A 19,462-nucleotide genomic window follows, 5' to 3' on the forward strand; every position below is an offset into this window, starting at 1 on the left:
AAACATCTAACTTAGTGCAATCATTTCTACTTTGAATTCTTGCTGCATTTTTTACTGTGAGCTGTGTAGACCAACAAACGTAATTGACCCTTTAACTGAAGATGATAAATCTAAAACTGCACAGGAAAAATCCCTACTGAAAATACTCACTTGCTGATGCATCCCAAAACTTGATTGATCCATCAGCATGCCTATGAAATATTAAAAAATTAATGAGAGCATGAAATGATTAGTTGGAGTGCTAGACCTCTGTTACTCATGGGGACGTATACAGTTAGCATTCTATTTTTATTAGTCTTCTTAGTGACTTTATATTCACCGTGTATTAAAAGCCAATATTTTACCAACATGTGCTCCGATTACTTTGGACAGAAGAGACTAATAAAACATTTGGAGGCTAACTCCCTGATGATCTCACTGTATTATATTAATTTACCATTCTAAATACTGAGGCATACCTTGCCATGCACTGTTTCTTAAAAGATGCCCTATACTAGGAGCAACACTTGTAAGGAAGATGCCTAAATATACAGTATCCCACTGTTAATGAGTCACCTAACTTGTTTATTTAGCCTTGATTTTGAGAATCAGATGACTATATTTTTTCAGGACTGTCTCAAAGTCTCTGCAATGTGTAGTATAAAGTGACAGTAATCCTGATTAGGGCTAATGGGCTGCTCTAAAAACACTTTAGTAGTGCTCTCACTTTCAGTGACGCACTGCTCAGTTATAAATTAAATTTTACTTATGTTCCTTACAGTAGTATTAGAAATACTGGTCTCAAAATGATCAGATTTAAGTATTTGGTTGTCTTTTTTGAAATAAGTAATTGGCTTCCCTTTGAGACCTGGACTCTAGAAGTACTTAATGGACTTACCATGCTCTAAAACAATACTCAGCCATTTTGCAAAAATTAAAGAATAAAAGGTAATTTTGATCCAAGATACTTTTATAACAAGCACAGGCAATCAGAATACCACATCATAATAATAATACCTGTAAAACACCTGCTATCATTTTGTTTCTACCTTCCCTTCCACATTCTGCTTTACTTTCTCGGTAACACCTCAAGGAAATTATGACGAGGACTTGTCTGGTGAACATAATTTCATGAACCACTTAAACCATTCACACAAAACAATGTTTTAAAAGAGAAAAGATTCTCACATATACTTCATCAGCTAAGAATGTTATTACTAGACTAGAGTATCACTTACCCTGTAATAATTATCTCTGGATAGCTCTGAGTGATCAAACCCCAGTTGCCTCCACTGATAGGCCATTCCTGGAAGATTAACAAATACACTGAGGAAGAAAATATTATACAGTGCAAAGTTAAGGCAAATTACTTAAGATACTGCAGAATCCAGTATTTTACACGGTTTTAAGTAATTAGACATAGACGCTGCAGAGGAAAAAAAAAAAAGCAAGAATGAATGAGGGCTATAAACACTACCCTTGTTCCAGGAATTCCTTTAGCTTCCAGTCATATGGCAATTTATGGAAGCACATCAGGAAGAGGCTTGACACACATTATATCCTCCCCAGACATTTGCTACTAGCCACTGTCAAAGGCAGGATGAGTCAGGTGAAGCTTTGGTCTTAGTATGGCCACTCATGTTATTTAGAGCTTCTGTTCTAGTATTTTAAAATACAAACGTGTGTAGTAGATGTTGTACCTTCTTACTGTAACCTTGACGCTTCTGTCGAGCACCAACAGAATAGAGTGCAGGTATTAGATCCACGGGACAATCAGCAAAATATTCACAGCAAGTAACCGGAGATTCATGTATAGTCAAAGGATAGGGATTCTCAAATATAGGATACCTTTAATGGAAGAAAGAGGATAACTGTTAATCTAGGAATTTTTTTTTTGAAGTGCAGAACACATGTTAAATACTGACGACTAAGCTGACATCCTTTTTGCACAGAGAAGAAGAAATGTGTATCAAATTAGACTATGAACACAACTTTACTGCTCCTCTAGTACTCTATGAAGACAGGATAGTACTCTAGATGGAACCTAAAGTTTGTACAGTTTTTGGAGTACTTCTAGAACACTACTATTCCAGTTTTATATATAAGATGATTCTTACCCATTTTGTGCAAGGTCAATCAATACTAAGTCCTTTTCTAGGAGAACAACTACAGCATATGGTTCCTGAAAGTCTGGAAACAACAACAAAACGTCACCTATTGGTAAATGGAGATCATGCATGTACAGCTTTAAGAATGTAATCAGTCCTTGCACTCTGGCATTTAAGATTAGAAAGCCACTTCAATCAGTATAGTTTTTGAAGATATTTTACACATTCAAACTCCTGAATATTCCAAGTTAAATTTGCAAAAGTCATATTCTTCCTTTCATTCAATATTCTCAACAGCTCAAATAACTGAAAAAGGAACATGTGGAGTAACTTGTATAAGCAGGTTGTATAAAAGAAAGAGCCAATTTCTGAATAATAACATCCTCCCACCCCTAAACTGCTTTTCCTCATACTCAGTGGAGTTTAAGTTCTAATTGCGTACAAAATGGATCAAAAGACAGCTGACTTGATAGTAAAATAATAAATCTGAAAAAGTTTCTGAGGTTTATTTCACCATCTTTCAGGCAGACCTCAAATTCCAAGCTACACAGTTTTTTATACTCTGATGGAAATTGACAGCTAAAACCATTGGAATCACCAGCAATATAATATTATTCATGTGCAATAACTACCTAAACTATGTTAGAGAAAACCCCTGCTGCAGAAGACAGATTACAGGTTAGTGATGAAATCCATGTAAGTATTGGAATGAATACAGCCATGAAAAGTTAAAAATAATACAGAAATGCTCCTCACGGTTTAGCACTGACTGGAAAGGTCTTATGTGCTCAAATACACACAGATGAACATATCTGCTGCAGTAACTACAGCTTAAAGTTGTAATGCTTTTTGTCTGCACATGCTTTTGGGATTATAAAGAAAAAACATGCTATGAGTAATTGGCTTTTTTCTAGAAGCAAAATGGGCTTTATAATAAACTATTCTATTATGATGTTTTGGCAAGTAAACCACACTTCAGACAATAGGGATAACAGATGTTGCTGCTGAAGTCTGATCCCCAGAGATAAAACAGAAAGACAATAGCAAAGAATATTCTGACGGGATAAAACTGCAGAGATAAGAAGTCAAGGTACTGAGAAAAATCTTTACAGAGCCTACCATTAGGATATGGTGTTTCACACAGGGTTAGAAAATCAACAATAGAATAATCCATTTCTAGCACAGCAGTGCTTTTCCCATGCATGACTGTTAAACAGGGTCTTCTTCCTACAGTGTCATACGACAAGCCTCCTGAGAGAATGATGAATGGCTCCCTGGAATAAAGCAGAGGCATTTAGGATCAAGTCAGGATAACATGCTAAAAAAGACTGGGCAGGTTTCGCAACTTTATAATAAAGTTCAATGAGATATCATTAAACAGAGATATAGAGTAAAAATAATGCAAACCAGCTCCCCATGAAATATACAGCTTGAGTATGTAATTCAAATCTTGTTCTAACTCTTGTTTAAGTCAGACATCTCCAGACATTTTGTTCAATATTGCTTATTCATCCAGTCTTTGTCACTGCTTGGCAAGATGAGACTTGTATTTTTTTTTTAGTTTTGTACAATTTTAGAGTTGTTTCTTTTCTACTGAACTGCAAATTCAGATTTGCCAACAGTCCCATTTATCCATAACATAAAACAGCCCAGCAGAATCAGGAAGGAATAGTCCCATTTACTTGCTGTACAGCCTTGGAAATGCAACCAACTGCTTGATAAGCTTCAAAGACATATCATCTTTTAAGTAGCATCATACATTTACTCAACTTTTTATCCATTTCCCCCCCTACCACCATGCACAAAATTCAAGAAATTACTTTTTCATACATTACTCCTACTGCAAAATCAAACAGCTGAGTAGAGCAAGGCAAAGATATTTCTTCTAGTGTTGAGAAGAGATTAGAGGCTTCCCTTGAATTTTTTTTTTAAAAAGCCTTTGCAGAAACATACTTTTAAATGCATTCATATATTTCCAATACGGACATACTGTACAGTTTACCATCTCCTTTATTGAAAAACACGATGAAGTAAATATGTTTGTTTTACCAGGTATTTTCTTTTTTCCTGATTATCAATAGTCATTCATTTTAATACTGCTTATGTTTGAAATAGGACATAATCCTTTTTAAGGAGTAGACTGACTGTTTATAAGTACACAGCTCAAGAAATAAATGTTACTCATTACTGACTATTGCCTCAAATTTCACATGATATTTCTGAAGGAAAAATAGGCACTTTACATATCAATCAGTTGCCTCTGATCTGCTTTTACACTAACTTTAGGTAAAAAAACTACCCTTCATTTGCATCTTTCTTGGGAGCAGCTAGTGTGTCAGTATCTGGAGAAAACTTCTATGGAAAGAAATCCCATCCTGATATATTGTAAAAAAAGAGGCTGAAGAAGTTTTTTTTTTTTTAAATCCTTTCCTATAATACCATCTATTCCATACTATCTAAATGGCTTTCACTAGCTGGCATTTGAAACACAAATGTGAGACTAGATACATCTTTCTTCTTGAAAACTGTCTATTAAGGGTGTAGTTTATGCATATGCTGCAATTCATGAGTTCCAGACTTGGCTGAAATGTTCTCTGTGTTTATAGCATGGAAGGCAAAGCAGACTGAGATAAGCTCCCAGCTTCTACAATTATTTCACAATCTGCTTGATCTTCCAGAAAGACCTCTGATTGAAGACTTTTTTCAAAGGAATGGCCATAAATCAGACCATGAGTCCATCAAGTTCAATATCCTGTCTCCAACAGTAGCCCAGAGTGTATTTCTAGAAAAGGATTAAGTTTTCTCTCAGTCTTCATTTAATCTCAGCTCTTCATATTGAAACTTCACACAGTCTTTTAGGGTCAGATCCATGAAGTAATTTCAAGAAAGTTACAGACTTGAATTAAGTCTGATATTTTTCAGGATGTCAGTGAAGAGAAAAATAGTGGTGTGGTCTCATTGTGTTGGAAGGATTTATTGCAGTATCTTTTGTCCGTTCAAATAATCATGTTTTTTTTAACAATTACATTGCCAGGACAATTTGTAGTAATTATAAGACTTGCAGATTCACCAAGAACAACTGACAGTAGCAAAGTAACAAATTTCAGTTTTTAATCTTCATACATCACAGTGACAACTGTATGTTGGCTTCTCCTGGTTTTGTTTCTCAGGGTAATCAAACTGCTTTGGGCAGGCTTGCTGGAGACTGAATCCTTTAGAAACAAGGAAGAGCTAAGAATAGAGTACTATGATCTGTCACATGTATTTTTCATAAATGAATCAAAGATTAAAGCTAACTTGAGTCTGTCAGAAAGACCACTATAAGTCTGTGCATTAATTTTTTTAATATTTACATGAAATCATGGATTTACCATGAACACAGACTGTGCATTTTCTAACTGAAGTGTTTTCCTTCAGCTGTGATACACATTAAAAGGTTAGTGCACATCAATGTTATTAGAAATACATAATTTAAAAGAAAAATTGAAAATATTTGTATTTTACATAACAGATCAGACCAGTTCAATTTTGGCAATTCCATTTTACCTACCTGAAACAGTGAAAGACCATAACAAAAAACAGGACTCAGATCTTAGAGAATTGCTGTGTAGTATTTTAGCAGCTGCTCATACAGAGATTCTCTGAAACAATTCTGCTTCAGCAGGTTTGCAAGTAATCTCCTTACGAGAATTTCCTCGTCAGTTAAATATGTTAAATCACTTGGAGAAAATGGTAAGAAATTCACTATAAAAGGGGGCAATGGGTCATCGAAAAAAATTTCAGGAAACACAGGATTAGGTCTTGCAGTGTATGAAAACATCATACAATTGAGAGTTGAGTGGGTCACAACCCAGGAGGATGTTTCTGCTCAATTTTAGAAGTAAACTGTCAAATGTGAGCCAGCTTCTGACAATCCAGATGTGTGAGAGAAAAGTATATAGAGAAATCAGGTCATTAGTACCATCTGGCTTACTTTTCAAGCCATGAGGAAATATGTCAAGCAGTTAATCTTAGTATAAAGACGGAAAAGACTTCAAGAGTTAGTTTGCCTTAATACAAGAAGTTCTGAAGTAGTATTGAAGATAAAACTACAAATTCATTTTGGTAAGTGTGGTTTTAAACCAAAAAGCTCACACAAGAAAACTGTACTATTCAAACTATATCAATAGATCAAAACCTTTCATTTAATGGGAGACACCATCATCAATGTAATCTCAGGGTCCCAATTCCACACAACCACCTTGCAAAGAGGCACTGCTCATGTGGGTCAACGACGGCTGCAGCAGCTACCAAGACAAAAACTCTTCTGGATTAAGTCTTACATGCACACTTTTGAGCTCTAATTTCTATTAGACAAGGGCAATTCTATCAAAATGCTAATACCAACTAGAGTAAATACTGTAAGGTACTGAGTCTGCAGGGGTGGAAAGTGGCATTAGGAAGGAATGAAACTGGAGGGGGAGGCAGTGACATCAGGAAGCTTAAGAGCTTCTCTAGATTCACTCTACACAGAAAAAGTGTGCATAAAAGGCAATGTAGGAACCATTTCAGAAAGCTCAGAAGGTAAGTTACCTTAGAAATTCAGTGCTTCAAAAACGGATGGAATATTTTAGATGCAAAAATGTCTGTCGTACAGTGACATTATGCCCAGGATTGCAAAATTATGACAGTTTGCACAAGGAATGTACCAAGAGTGTACCTTTTTCATCCCTTATTCATCAGTAGTAATCTTTCCATATATATTCTCCCAGTAATAAAGCTACAGACATAATTTTGTTGTAGGGCAAATTACTATGGCACTGGACATTTCACTTTTTGCACTATTTGCAGTAGACTTAAAAACCAAAACAACCAAACAAAAAACAACAGAAAACCCCACAAAGCTGGAAAATAAATAAATAAAGAAATTTCTAGCTCATAAAAACCAGAAAAAACCTCATGTCCTTCTGTTGTCCTGACTCCAGTTTTACAATATGGAAAACATGATGCAGAAAAAAAAAAGAAGTGAGAAGGAATGAATAAGAACTTCAACAATAAAAAAATAGTGTCAGTAGCCCTTAATGCAGGTTGCCATCAGTTATGTTCCTTCCTTTTCGGTGGTTCTGAACTCCTTTTCTCCAAAAACAGTTTATTAGAATTAGAAAAGAAAAGTAAAGAAGAAAACACTTTAGATCAGATCAATGCAATGTTTTCCACAGGAGGAGATACTGAAACAAACCCAGATCTTTGAGCACTCCAGATAGATAAGGGAGAAACAAAAATAGGGTGGTAGAGAGATGCTCAAAATAGAGTGTGGAAATAGTGAACATATTTTCATAATAAAGACTTGAAATATATATGTATTAAATAGTATCTCTTAAATACAAGCTTTTTTGCTTTGCTTTGGTTTGTTATTTTTATTTTGTTTTTGAAGAACACTTATAGTAAACTGCTATAGAAAAAAGATATAAAAAATATTTTATGTATTTATTACATTGTTTCAGTAGCCTGAAAAATTTTGTCCTGCCCAGAAATGCTACAGAAATTAAACCATGAACAAGAAATGACAGCACTTTAGATAAACGTTTAAATCTTGTCTTAATCACAATTAACCAACTCCAAATGGTAAATAGAAAATCTATCAAAACTTCAGGTATTGAAATGTAGTTGTCTTGCCTTAAAATTCTTATGAGATTACAAGCAAAACTGAAAATTGAAGGAAATTGAAACTGAAAATGTAGCAGAAAATGAATGGAGATTTTCAGTGCACTGCTTCACCACCACAGTGTAAATTGGTGGGGTTTTGTTTGCTGTGGGTTTTTTCCCCCCTCTTAATTAAAGTTCAGGAAGAATATCAATAATTATAGATTTAACAGTATTAGGAAGATAGAAAACATTAGGGAGTAGTAAACTGACATGTATCAAAATATTCTGTTTGGATAAACACCAGAAAATGAGAAGTATAACGAAAAAAAAAAAAGCCCAACACTAGGAAAAAGTAGCCTCTCCAAACCCCCATGAATTGTTAGAGATTATACTAGAATAAGCTCCTCTTTAAACCGTGTGAGAAGTCAAATAGTTTTCACATTGTAATACTATAATGTCAAAGAACAAGCTCCAAACTAATCTTCTCCTTCAGAATGACTATTCATAAAAGAAGGCTTTTGATTGCAGAAATTGTAACTTGCTGAAGCTGAGATTTTTTGATTATCTCTCTTTAGATCAGCTTTTGATATTTCAGTTGAGAAAGGATTATGCAGACAGATGTAGACTTCTGCTAGTAAAACATAGCTTTCCAGCTGATGATAGATTTTTATAAATATGGGAGCTAGCCAGTTTTAAATTTCCATTTACCTCACTTTTAGCAAAAAAATAAAAATACCTAAAGCCAGTGATATTATGAGTATATGTACTATATTGCATCATTTAAGTAACTATCTTCTACAGATTTGAATGCCTGGAAAGCAAATGAAAATGGTACACAAACCCCCCAAAAATAAAAGAAAAAAAAAAAAACCAAAAAAAAAATGAAGACAAAATCAGCTTTTGCAAATAGCTGAACAGATTTCCATGAACATTTTATCTTTATATTGCACTTATTACTCAAACACTTTAGAGCACTTTACAACCACAAATCAAAGAAATTCCACACAGTTCATGAAATCCATCAGTCCTAATTGCAGTCTTGGTAACAAAACATGCTACTCTAGAAACTGTAATTCCATCTGAACCTCTTATTGCAATTACTGCTTTGTTACATTCTCAATGTGCATAATTAGTCACATTTCACTGCATAATTAATGCACTCTACTAGAAAAAATTCTGTTAATGACATTTTAGGGGGAGGAACATGTAGTCAAAATTTAGAATATTTGACTCGGGCTACTATTTGTCAAAGTTCAATTTATCATGTCTGTATTTTGGGGTCTTCTGTACTTTATCAGCTTTTTTTTCTTTAGAACTCCCAAAAAATTGAGCAAAAATACACACAAGTTTTAGTAGCATGAAAGAAGCATGTAGATAATGCATTAGCAGCATCCTTGGTTTGTATACAGTAATCCATTCATACAGGTTTTTGTAGTTTATTCATCACTATCTGATTTATCAAAACTAAACCAAAGCTGTATCATCAGAATATGTGGCCCAACAACTGGGAAGCAAAGTCCATTCCCAGAGTGTTTCACTCTCACATATTTCATTTTGCATCCAAGTCTTACCCAGCTCTAGTTGTTTTATATTCCACCTTAAGGATAGGTTTGCAGGGTTCTGGCTTCTTTCCATCCTTCAGCTGCTTTCCTAAAGTAAATGATTTTCCTGTGTTAATCTTACAGTTCCATAACATTATGGCAAGTAGTGAAATTCACTGTGCAGCCTGAGAAGTACAATGTTCATGCAAACATACATCCAACAATTTTGACAGCTATACAGTATGCCTTGGAATAACACAATCAAAAATTTGTTAAAGCTCTCGATACATCAAGATAGAATGTTTAGGAAAAAAACAATGTTAAACCTGAGTGCTGTACAATATTTGTTTTCAAACATAAAATCCTCCCCTAAAGTATTGTTTCAAGTAGCACTAGGAGATTCAAAGTTTATGTTGAGTCTACCATTTTGCAATTAAAATTGGTCAGCTGACAAGTAAAGTGAGGTTTATCCTGAGTATTATCTTTCAGGGCTAAGACTTCAATTGAGCACAAAAAGCCTGCACTTCCTCAACTGTGCAATTATCCTCACTGACACATTCACACTTAAGTAATCTAAAGTAAATAAGTTGCTATGACATGACAGAGACATGCACATCATGTAAGTGGCATTTGTGCAGAACTTCTTTGAAGAGCAGCAGCATATTTCACAGAAGAACAACATGTAATGTTAATTTCCTAGATTAACATTAATGCAAGACTTCTCAGAAATGGAAACATCTTACCAGATGCTCATTTTATTCTGTTACAAACCTTTCTGAGAATTTATGTGGTAATCTACACATTTATACATAAAACAGATGCTTGCTTATATGTATTTTAAACAACATATGGGATTGTAATGTCAAGCAAAGAGCAAGCTTTGCAAAATATGCAATAGTTAACTTTGTGGTCAGTGCCATTGTGTAAAAGGCAAGGTTAAAGTTTTGAGATTTAGAGAAAGTTGCATTGACTTGGATTCTTATTTCATAAAGATTTTTTTAAAGTGAAATCTATGAGAATCTGGTATGACAGAGAAATTTTTTTACTTGCATTACAAGTGCAATTTTAATACCTGTTTTTTGCAAACCACACTTCTATTAAAAAACACTTCTCTGTTTTAAGAGCTGTCAAGTGCCGTGGGTATCCATTTGCATCTTACCGTGTGGAGTGATTGTTTGGAATGGTTTGGTAGGAGATTTTACATTCCATATGGTCAAGGTACCATCTGAGTGACTACAAATAAATTGTTTTCCTTCATGATGCCAAGCCACAGAGTGGATAGCCTATGCAAGAGAAAACAGAACAGTGTGGGTTGTGTATCTTATTATCACTTTATCCTTATACCTTCCTCAATGACATTAAACAGTGCAAGCCAATTAGACAAATTACTAATTAAATAATACCTATCTTATGATGTCCTCATTTACCCACAGCAAGTTTTCTGCCTGTAAATAGTACTTTCAGACACATTTTATCCATCAAAAACGCTGTCTTCATTGCACTGCCATGTTTAGGGGGTGGTGGTGGGAGGGTGGAGCCCATCCTCCTCAGCATAGTATTGAAGTATTTTTCCATGAAGGGTAGCATAAAGAGAGTAACTGCAAGCACTTATTTAAGCTTTGCTAACCAAAGTTTTGTACTACTGGGAAAAACATACTGTACATACAAAAATATGGGATGAAATTATTAAGTTCAAGTACATGTCATTTTGAAATGTCTGTGTGGATGTGCACAAGAGGCAAACATCGGCTCAAAAGTTCCATAAAATGAGAATTGAAGTAACAAGACTTTTTCACATGATGATGAAAGTAAAGTATTGGCTTTGATGAGCTAATGTTGCAATGGCAGCTTTGAGGTGCAAGAAAGTACAAGAATCTGCTACTAAATCTTTCCATAAATACAAAATCATCTCTATATTTCTAAAATTAGGAATGGAACGGTTAAACCACAGCACATGACATCTGCAGAAAACAGCTAAATAAATAAAATCTAGTTGCTGCCTTCAGGCAAGGGAAAAGTAAACAATGATGCAAAGAATACAAATAAGGCAAAAATATTAACTAGCAAGAAAAGATTGGTGCCATTTCTGGTTTTAGCATCTCTATTACTACATGGAGACATTACGAAACCATTAGGTGATGTTCAAGTGAATTTTAGTTATAGCATGAAAATATCAGCAATGAAACCTCAAAATATTTCTCTACTACCCAGGAGGTGCAAAAGGAACTATTAACTGCAAGAAATATGGGAGTTGGGTACTACTGAAAAGGTAGATTTTATGATAAGGGCATTGCTCGAGGTAAACTAGGAGAGCAGGTGCTGAATAAGTGAAAGCTGACAGGCTTTACAATGCCATCTTTTGAGTGGATCCCCTCAGTAGTGATTCTGTCTGTAAGCAGGCCTTAGACTCTCTGCAGCTCCTCAGGTACCTAGGGATTTCCTCTGTGAGGAAAGTTGGGAGTGTGAGCAGTAGAGAATTGTGACTGGAAATGAAAACTTAAGCAATAATTACTGGGTGAAGAGCACAGCTCCTGACAGATCCAAGCTGGCTTTGCTCAAACTGATAGTACACAGATCACGTCTTCCTATTTCATGAAGTTATACAGAGAGACAAGACAATTTCCAGCAAACTGACTGGAAGAATCCAGAGCTTAATTAACAGAGGAAAATGGCTAAACTACATGAGCCTAGAGTCTCCAGTAATAATTCTCCAATTAAATTAATAGAAGATCTGGATATATGCAAACTACAGGTTAAGTTTAGAATTTCTTTGTGAAATTTAATATTGTTCCCTATATATTGTTGAATTACGATAGATTTTGTTAGAAGACAGATTCTGTGTACCAATATCACATCTATACATGTAGCTCAGAAACCTAGATGCCTCACATGATGTCTGCTAGAGTCAACATGAAATAGCCTGGCTCATTCTGTCTGCCAAATAAAGTTTTATTTAGCAAAATAGGGAATTTTAAAAGAAATCTTGCATAAATACTGAAAATTTGTTTTTATTTACCAACATTATACCAAATAAAGCAAGAGATCAACAAGTTTGAGAGTGCAGACTCAGTAAAGAGAAGGCTGCATTTTAAAAAGCTTTTGTCACTGAGAAAATAAATGTCTACAGCATGCTTAGCAATACAATATAATCAGTACATTTTACATAATTTCCTATATGAAGTCTAACCCTGACAACAGTAGGCAGCCCATAGTGTAAATGGAACAGTTTGATCTACATTTACGTAGAAACAGGTCTTAAGAACCAAGAAGAAGGCAAGTTTTATAGAAGGAAGGAAGGAAGGATAGATCTGAGAAATGATCACTTCTTCCTTTTCTTGAAAAAAAAATGTCAAGAGGAGGGAAATGCAACAACCTATTACAATTGAAACAGCATTAATGCTTAAGATAAAAAGATCTGATACACTGAGCACAAAGAAGGATGACTGCTCTCAGTGTCTGCAAGGAACGCGGAGGGATGAAAAATGAAACACTCTGAAAGAGAACAATGAGCCTTTTGGCTTTATGGTTATTTACTGCCTGGTTTTATAGAGCCTCTTGTTATATTTAGTAATGCAGCTAAATATTTTTAAAATACAACTAAAATACACACTTCAGGTTTTTTTAATAATCCAACTAAAAATTCTGTGGGCTGGGTACAATAAACTTTTGTATAAATCAGTATCTTTTGCTATCACATAATTCATAAATTTTTGTAACCCTAAAAAATAAAACCAACTCTGTAAGTAGCTCCAGCATTCTCTCGAGGTACACAATGAGCTGGCCTATCTACATTATAACAAGACAGTTATAATGAAAAAATACAGTAATCTTAGGTAGTACTAGCTGGCTGATAGCACTAGTTGTTGACTAGCAACACTCTCAATCACCAAAACAAAACTTATACCTGAAAAATCATCTCAATACACAAGAGCAAAAACATTTTGACATTTTTCCTAGGGTTAATATTAGTGCTGAAATTTGAAGGATATAATAAAAAAGAAAAATCAAGCAGAATCCACTGAGACTGTAAATCCATGCAAATCTTCTAAAAAACTAAAGGGTTCCTAGGAGTAATATATTTTTATTTCAATATTTTACACGAAAATTACTGATGCAGAATAAAACTCTCCATTTTAAACTTAATTCTCATCATGATTAAAAGTCCTGTTGTCTTTCTGGTACCATAATGCAGCAATACGCAGATATCAGCTGGTGCAGATTTAACTGTCTCTCAAATATTTTCTGGTCACATGGGGCCAGAAAGTAACCCTTTATAACAATATCATACCCAAGTATCAAACAGAATTGTTGCTATATTTAAGGCACAGGGCATTTGTATCCTTTAGTGGAGCTGTCTGCCCAGGTAAACCAAGTCCTGACCCTCACTACCATTCTGAGTCCTCCCATTTACAAACATGAACCAAATACAGGGAGTCTTTACAGGAACTTACACAGAGAGAACTCTATTAACAAAGCAACCAACTCTGTCCAAATAAGACTTTAGATTAAATTAATTATAACTAAAGATTCTTTAATTAGAATTATTCCTACTGTCCCCTTCACTTTGATTCAAATTTAAGGTACTTGTTCTGGACAATAAGAAAGTTTGTTTCAAATCTTCTAAAACAGCTACATATTTTCTGGGGGGATGGAGAATTCAATCTTACTTTTTCTAAATAACAGCATAATTGACCATGCTGTCCTACATATGCCAAAACTTTATCAAAAATTGAAGAAACTATCCCTGAGTTTTTATGTGGAGACAGGCTGTACACAAACAGCCACAATTCACCATCTGTTCCAGAAAGATTATCCCATGTGGAAAAATTACTGCAATACTGCCTGCAAAGAAGGTGAATATACCTGATTTTAAGAAGGAAACATTCTTGCAGCAACTGCAGCAGTTGACCGAGAGACTTACATAGGACTATGAAATGCAATCACAAATAAACTGAAAGTCTGAGGAACAAAATTAAAAGTGTTTATATGCAAGTCTCCAACAGAAATATCTTATGTAGATGACTAGCTTTTTAAGTGATTAGTGCATATTTAAAAACATATTATGAAATTTATTTTTACTTCTGCAATAGCTTGTCAATATCCCTAAAAATCGCTATTAGTTATTGCTTCTTTTAAGAGGTACAAAAATTAATAACTTAATCACAACCTTACAATTTAAGAGAAAAGTTTGTCAATAAAGACTCAAGTTTTGATAGTACTTTTCCATTAAGGGAATTTAATTTCAATTCATGTACTACTGATACAAATAATCCCATTCTTTTAAATTCCTACAGGCTTATTTTAGCCCTGCAGCTGATTACATGCATATGATTTTGGAACAGTTTGAGACCACTCTTCTGATCTGTCATGGTTTAACCTCAGGCAGCAGCCAAGCACCACATAGCTGCTTACTCACCAGCAGGATGGGGAGGAAAATCAGAAAAAATGTACAACTTATGGGTTGAGGTAAGACCAATTTAATAACTGCAATTTAAAGAACTACTCAGCAAAACTAAAACATCAATGTGGTATCAAAGTTATCTACAGTGAATCCAAACACACAGCACTGTGCAGCTACTAGAAAGAAAATTAAACCTATCCCAGACAAAACCAGGACAGGACATGGAGGATTTAATTGATGTAAATACAAAAGTTATTGATTTAAGCAGTTTACCCTGTTTTCAAAAGATTTTTTTAATCCATTTTTCTAACATCAAATTTAGACTACTGCAAATGCAGTTGCTAGAACTCAGGGAAAAAGATCCTCTAAATCAACTGTCTTTTTTAAAGAATATGTATCTCTGCTTACTTTTCAAGTATAACACAATCTTTGGGAAAATGTTTCTGCATACTTTCCCAGAGGAATGCACCAGAGGCATTGATAAGTCCTTTCGTAATTCTTTGGATTTTGCCATGATCCTCTACTCTCTTGTGACATTAATTGAGCTTGAAATATAGTGTGTGTGACTGGCAAAGTCCATAATTAGTCAGTCTGCAAACCAGACCAGTTATTTACCATGTCCTGTCCAGATTTCACTGTCTTATTATGACAGTCCTTTAATTTACATGGACAGGGACAGCATTTTCAGATGGATGATGATACTGACTCCTTTTCTACAGGTTCACCAAAACACATGAAGAAAGTATTTTAAAACTTGGGAGTAGCTATGCTAACTCTCTTGTAAACAACCTAAGGAAGGGAAAAAAAATGCTGCAAAAGGAGGAAAACAAAAAAAATGTAGCTCCTGCCACTTAAATGACAATACATCGTGGAGATTGTTTTGATGAAATGAAATACATTGACACACTTTGGTTTCTGGCAAGTCACATACCAGGGTTGTTTCTCTTTCCCCTGTCCTCTTAATTCCACAAACTACTTTGACATGTTTTTAATGCTCTAAAATAATCTGTTACACTCAGCCATGTACCAGAACACTGAGTCTAAAAATAGCCATCTATAATGCATTATAGTTAATGCTATCAAAGCTTACTAGACATCAGAACAAACAAAATATTACTTGAAGAAGGGACTTGATTATAAAACAAGCTTGAGTTTTCAAAAGTTATAGTTGGGGGATTTGTTTTTTTTTTATAAGGAAAAAACAAATAGTTGAGAAATTTATTTTATTTCTTTCATGAACATACAAGTTGAGAAACAACAGCAATATAAACTGCATTTCACATAACAAATGCACAGCTTTCTTTCCTTAAATCCTCAATGTCTGAATAAAAAAGGCTTAAGAATGGTGCAAAAAGAATTTAGTCTTACTTTTTCATTGAGCCTGCCCAATACAAAATGGATGTTTTGAGTAAAGGGTTTCAAAGAAATTTTCTAAACAAAAGTTCATTCACAGCTCCAGTTTCACTACATACAAATAATTTCCTCCAAATTCTCTGAAAAAGAATGTTACATTTGTGCATTATGCTAATACCAAATATTCAAAATATTCCTATTCTAATAAAAAATACACACTAAATGCAGGATTTAATTCATGATACAGAAAGATCAAGAACAAATGATAACTAAATCATCTGAATTCTCCCTGAACTAGAATGTTATGGAGTGAAGAATATGCCACAATCAGCACTAACCCCAGTCATGACCTAGAGCTGCATCCCCCAGCCATGCTTAATGTTACCCAACTGCTCCTGTCCTTGGGATGAGTGTCCTAGTGTTCTTGTGCTGCAGCCATTAGACCAGAGTGCTGGGAAAGCACATGTGTTCAGACAGGAAGAAAGTGTGGACAGTGTTCCATTAACCCAGCTTTCAGGCAACAAATGAGACTGCTCCGCCACAACATGGGAATTTGCTTCAAGAAAGCCTCCTAAAGGTCAGGCCATTTGAAATGAAACCAAGCAGGAAGCTGCAAAACCATCTAATTGGATTCAACTTCTTCCCTCAGGAAATAACTGGTATCTTTCCACAAACCTCTGGACACACAGGGATTCTGACCCTCATTATGATCTTCCTCTGCTAAGGAACAAAAGATGACGTTTGTATCCCTGCACACATCCTAAGTTTTGAGTTAAGAAAGTTGTATCAAATGATGGTGATAGACTGCACAGACCTTCATGTTACATCCTTTAAGAATAACAAACTACAAAGTGATGAGAGAGGAGGAAACCAGTCTAATGGCAAGGTTTCTTAGCAAACATTCTTTGTAATATCAATGTCCTGGCCACCCTGCTCATGATCCTGAGGAAGCCTAGCCACCCACTAAGACGGCAAGTGTGACAAGATTGGACTAAGTAGTTCTCTTCTTACTGGTTGTCAACTCCACACTCAGAGGAGCTCTCATCAAGAACAAGTGGAGAACCAAGGGTAAAAATCCTGAGGCATAAAATCCTGCTCCTGCTATGGGGCAGAATGTCACATTCATTACCCTCTGTGAGAGAAGAGGCAAAGCATGTTGTGACATGAGGTGCTTCCTGTCCCTTAAGGCTAGGTCGGCACACATGTTCATGGATGGAATACAGCCCTCACAGTCAGTGCATCAAAGAAGCTCTCTGACAATGCCAGGAAACTAGGAAGTCAACAAGCAACTAGCTAGAAAGATTCTGTGAAATGCTCAGTTTCACGCAGTTTGTGAGCAGGAAACAAAATGGCTGATCTGATCCACTCTGAGTCTTCTGTATGTGCACTCTTCTGAGAATGAAAACCTTACACTACCTTACGCTACTAAAAAATTACACCACCAGATCATTATTTTTTTCTCTTCCCTTCCTAACTATTCCTATGTTATGATAAGCACACTTCTTTACCAAGTGTCTGACCTGAAGTATTTCATTACCCCTCCTGCAATCAAAAAACCCAAACTGAACATCTAGATGCATTCACTCATACATCCTAAAGAAAATCAAAGATATAACATCTGAATTATTCACTGCTCTCTGCAGCCTCTCAAGTCAGGACTGGTTCTAAAAATATTGAGACAGGTATGCAGTCAATTTTTAAATAAATGGAGCACAAAATCCAAAGAAAACCAAAATAAGCAGCATGTTATCTACCTTAGGTAAGTTTCTAGAAACTGCAACAAAATTTTAAGAGCAGAGTTTATATATATATATATATGGACGAGTATAATACACCAGATAGACGTAGTCAACATGCTCTTTTGAGAGGTAGTTATAGTCAAACAAACTTCCAAGAATGGTTACAGGCATGTGGCTCATGGAAACACCACTTAAGCAGTCTACAAGGTTTTCAGTCCTTCAACAAGGTATCTCAAAGGAAGCTAAAACTAAACAGACTAGATATTTTTGAACAAATAAATAACCCAGTAAAGGAAGTAAAGCAATCTGGAATAAAGACAGGCTGGCACTAATTGATAAGTTCATGGATGAAGCTAAATGGTAGAGACCCTCAGGGATCTATACTGTTCAGTTTATTCATAAGCAACTTGGAAAATCAGAACAAGCATGCTAAGGATGGTAGATTCTGCTGACCACATTCAACGCAGAAATCAGGATTTTAGTGAAATACTGCGGAAAGTCTTAAATTTTTACTCTCGAACTACGTCAATGCAAAATGATGCCTAAATGTCAGGACTTTGACTAGACAAGTAACACCTGAAGAATGAGTCCCTAGTTTTTAGTGGGTCTTTCCAAGGAAGCATCTGCTTTATGCTTGCAGCATCAAAAGGAAAACAAGTCTGAAGATAATTTTTCCATATGATAAATCCAGTGTGCCCACATCTTCCTATCTACTCTGCTGCTGTGTTTCTGTTTCATAAAACAAAGACAAAACAGAGTGGTTAAAAAGTTAGAAACGAACATGAAGAATAAGAGAGATAGAAAGAGTTTAACACTAGAAAAAGACTACATGAGTAAGTTTATGAAAAAAAATGACAATGGCAATTAATTAGATTCATGCAGTGAAAATGGAAGAGAGAAAAATTGTTCTTTGCATAACATCCTCTGGGGTTTATACGGACATTTCTGATAATCTAAGGCTTAGACTACTTCAGAGATTCCCCCTACAAGCAAACTCTTGATTGGTAGAACACACACAAGTACAAGTACTGAGCCAGAACTACCACCAAAAAAACCCAACAGCCCTACTGCCCTTAACCCCCCAGAAAACTCTAAAGTTGGTACTGAACAATGACACAGCTATTTCACAATCAATAAAATGTAATTGAGACCAATTTTACATTATTTTAAATTAAATACATTAACTTGCATATTATACCAAAAGACTTTTAATCTCAGTCTCTCAAAAAAGTCTATTCTCTCAAGAATCAAATTTTAAAGAAATGAATGCCACTTAATACCACTGTTTTTTAAACCTTTCCCAGTCTTATTACAAAGAACTGATCTTGATCTTATTCTACTGAGAAAAGGTGTTCAGAGAAACACTGCAGTTAGACTATTTAGTGGTTTCTTCTCCTGCCCTTTCCTCTCTCAGTTTTCAGAATGTGTGAGATTCCAAATTACAGAAATTGCTAAACTATCTTGCTTCAACTTAAGCCCTTAACCCAGGTGAAAGCCACATGGCTCACAAAAATGATCTAAAAGCTTCACCCACAAAAAATTAGTGAAGAAATCCAATCCATGGCACCATTAAGTATTTCACGAACTTAAACTTGGTGAAGTTATTTGGTCTGAAGTTTATTATCCAAGCCATACTGCTCTTTTGGATAAAATCTCCAGCACTTGCAATTTCAAAGAGGCCTACTTATTGATCCACTGGTGAGAGAAGCAGGAGAT

General features: G+C 35.2%; 1 protein-coding gene across 11 annotated transcripts in view; it reads right to left on the bottom strand.

Annotated features, from left to right (window-relative positions):
* Positions 1-19,462, bottom strand: part of STXBP5 (syntaxin binding protein 5) — a 104,741-nt gene that overhangs the window by 41,487 nt on the left and 43,792 nt on the right. For all 11 annotated transcript variants that reach the window (XM_085055609.1, XM_085055599.1, XM_085055600.1 and 8 more), the window contains exons 8-14: positions 10,413-10,536; positions 9,284-9,362; positions 3,207-3,361; positions 2,097-2,169; positions 1,680-1,827; positions 1,218-1,285; positions 151-191 (exon numbers count right to left, since the gene is read on the bottom strand). In XM_085055609.1, the coding sequence (XP_084911735.1) occupies positions 151-191; positions 1,218-1,285; positions 1,680-1,827; positions 2,097-2,169; positions 3,207-3,361; positions 9,284-9,362; positions 10,413-10,536 (688 nt within the window). The remainder of the gene's footprint in view (positions 1-150; positions 192-1,217; positions 1,286-1,679; positions 1,828-2,096; positions 2,170-3,206; positions 3,362-9,283; positions 9,363-10,412; positions 10,537-19,462) is intronic.

The sequence above is a fragment of the Lichenostomus cassidix genome, chromosome 3 (assembly GCF_008360975.1).
Source record: "Lichenostomus cassidix isolate B80296 chromosome 3, HeHo_3.0, whole genome shotgun sequence".
Lineage (NCBI taxonomy): Eukaryota > Metazoa > Chordata > Aves > Passeriformes > Meliphagidae > Lichenostomus > Lichenostomus cassidix.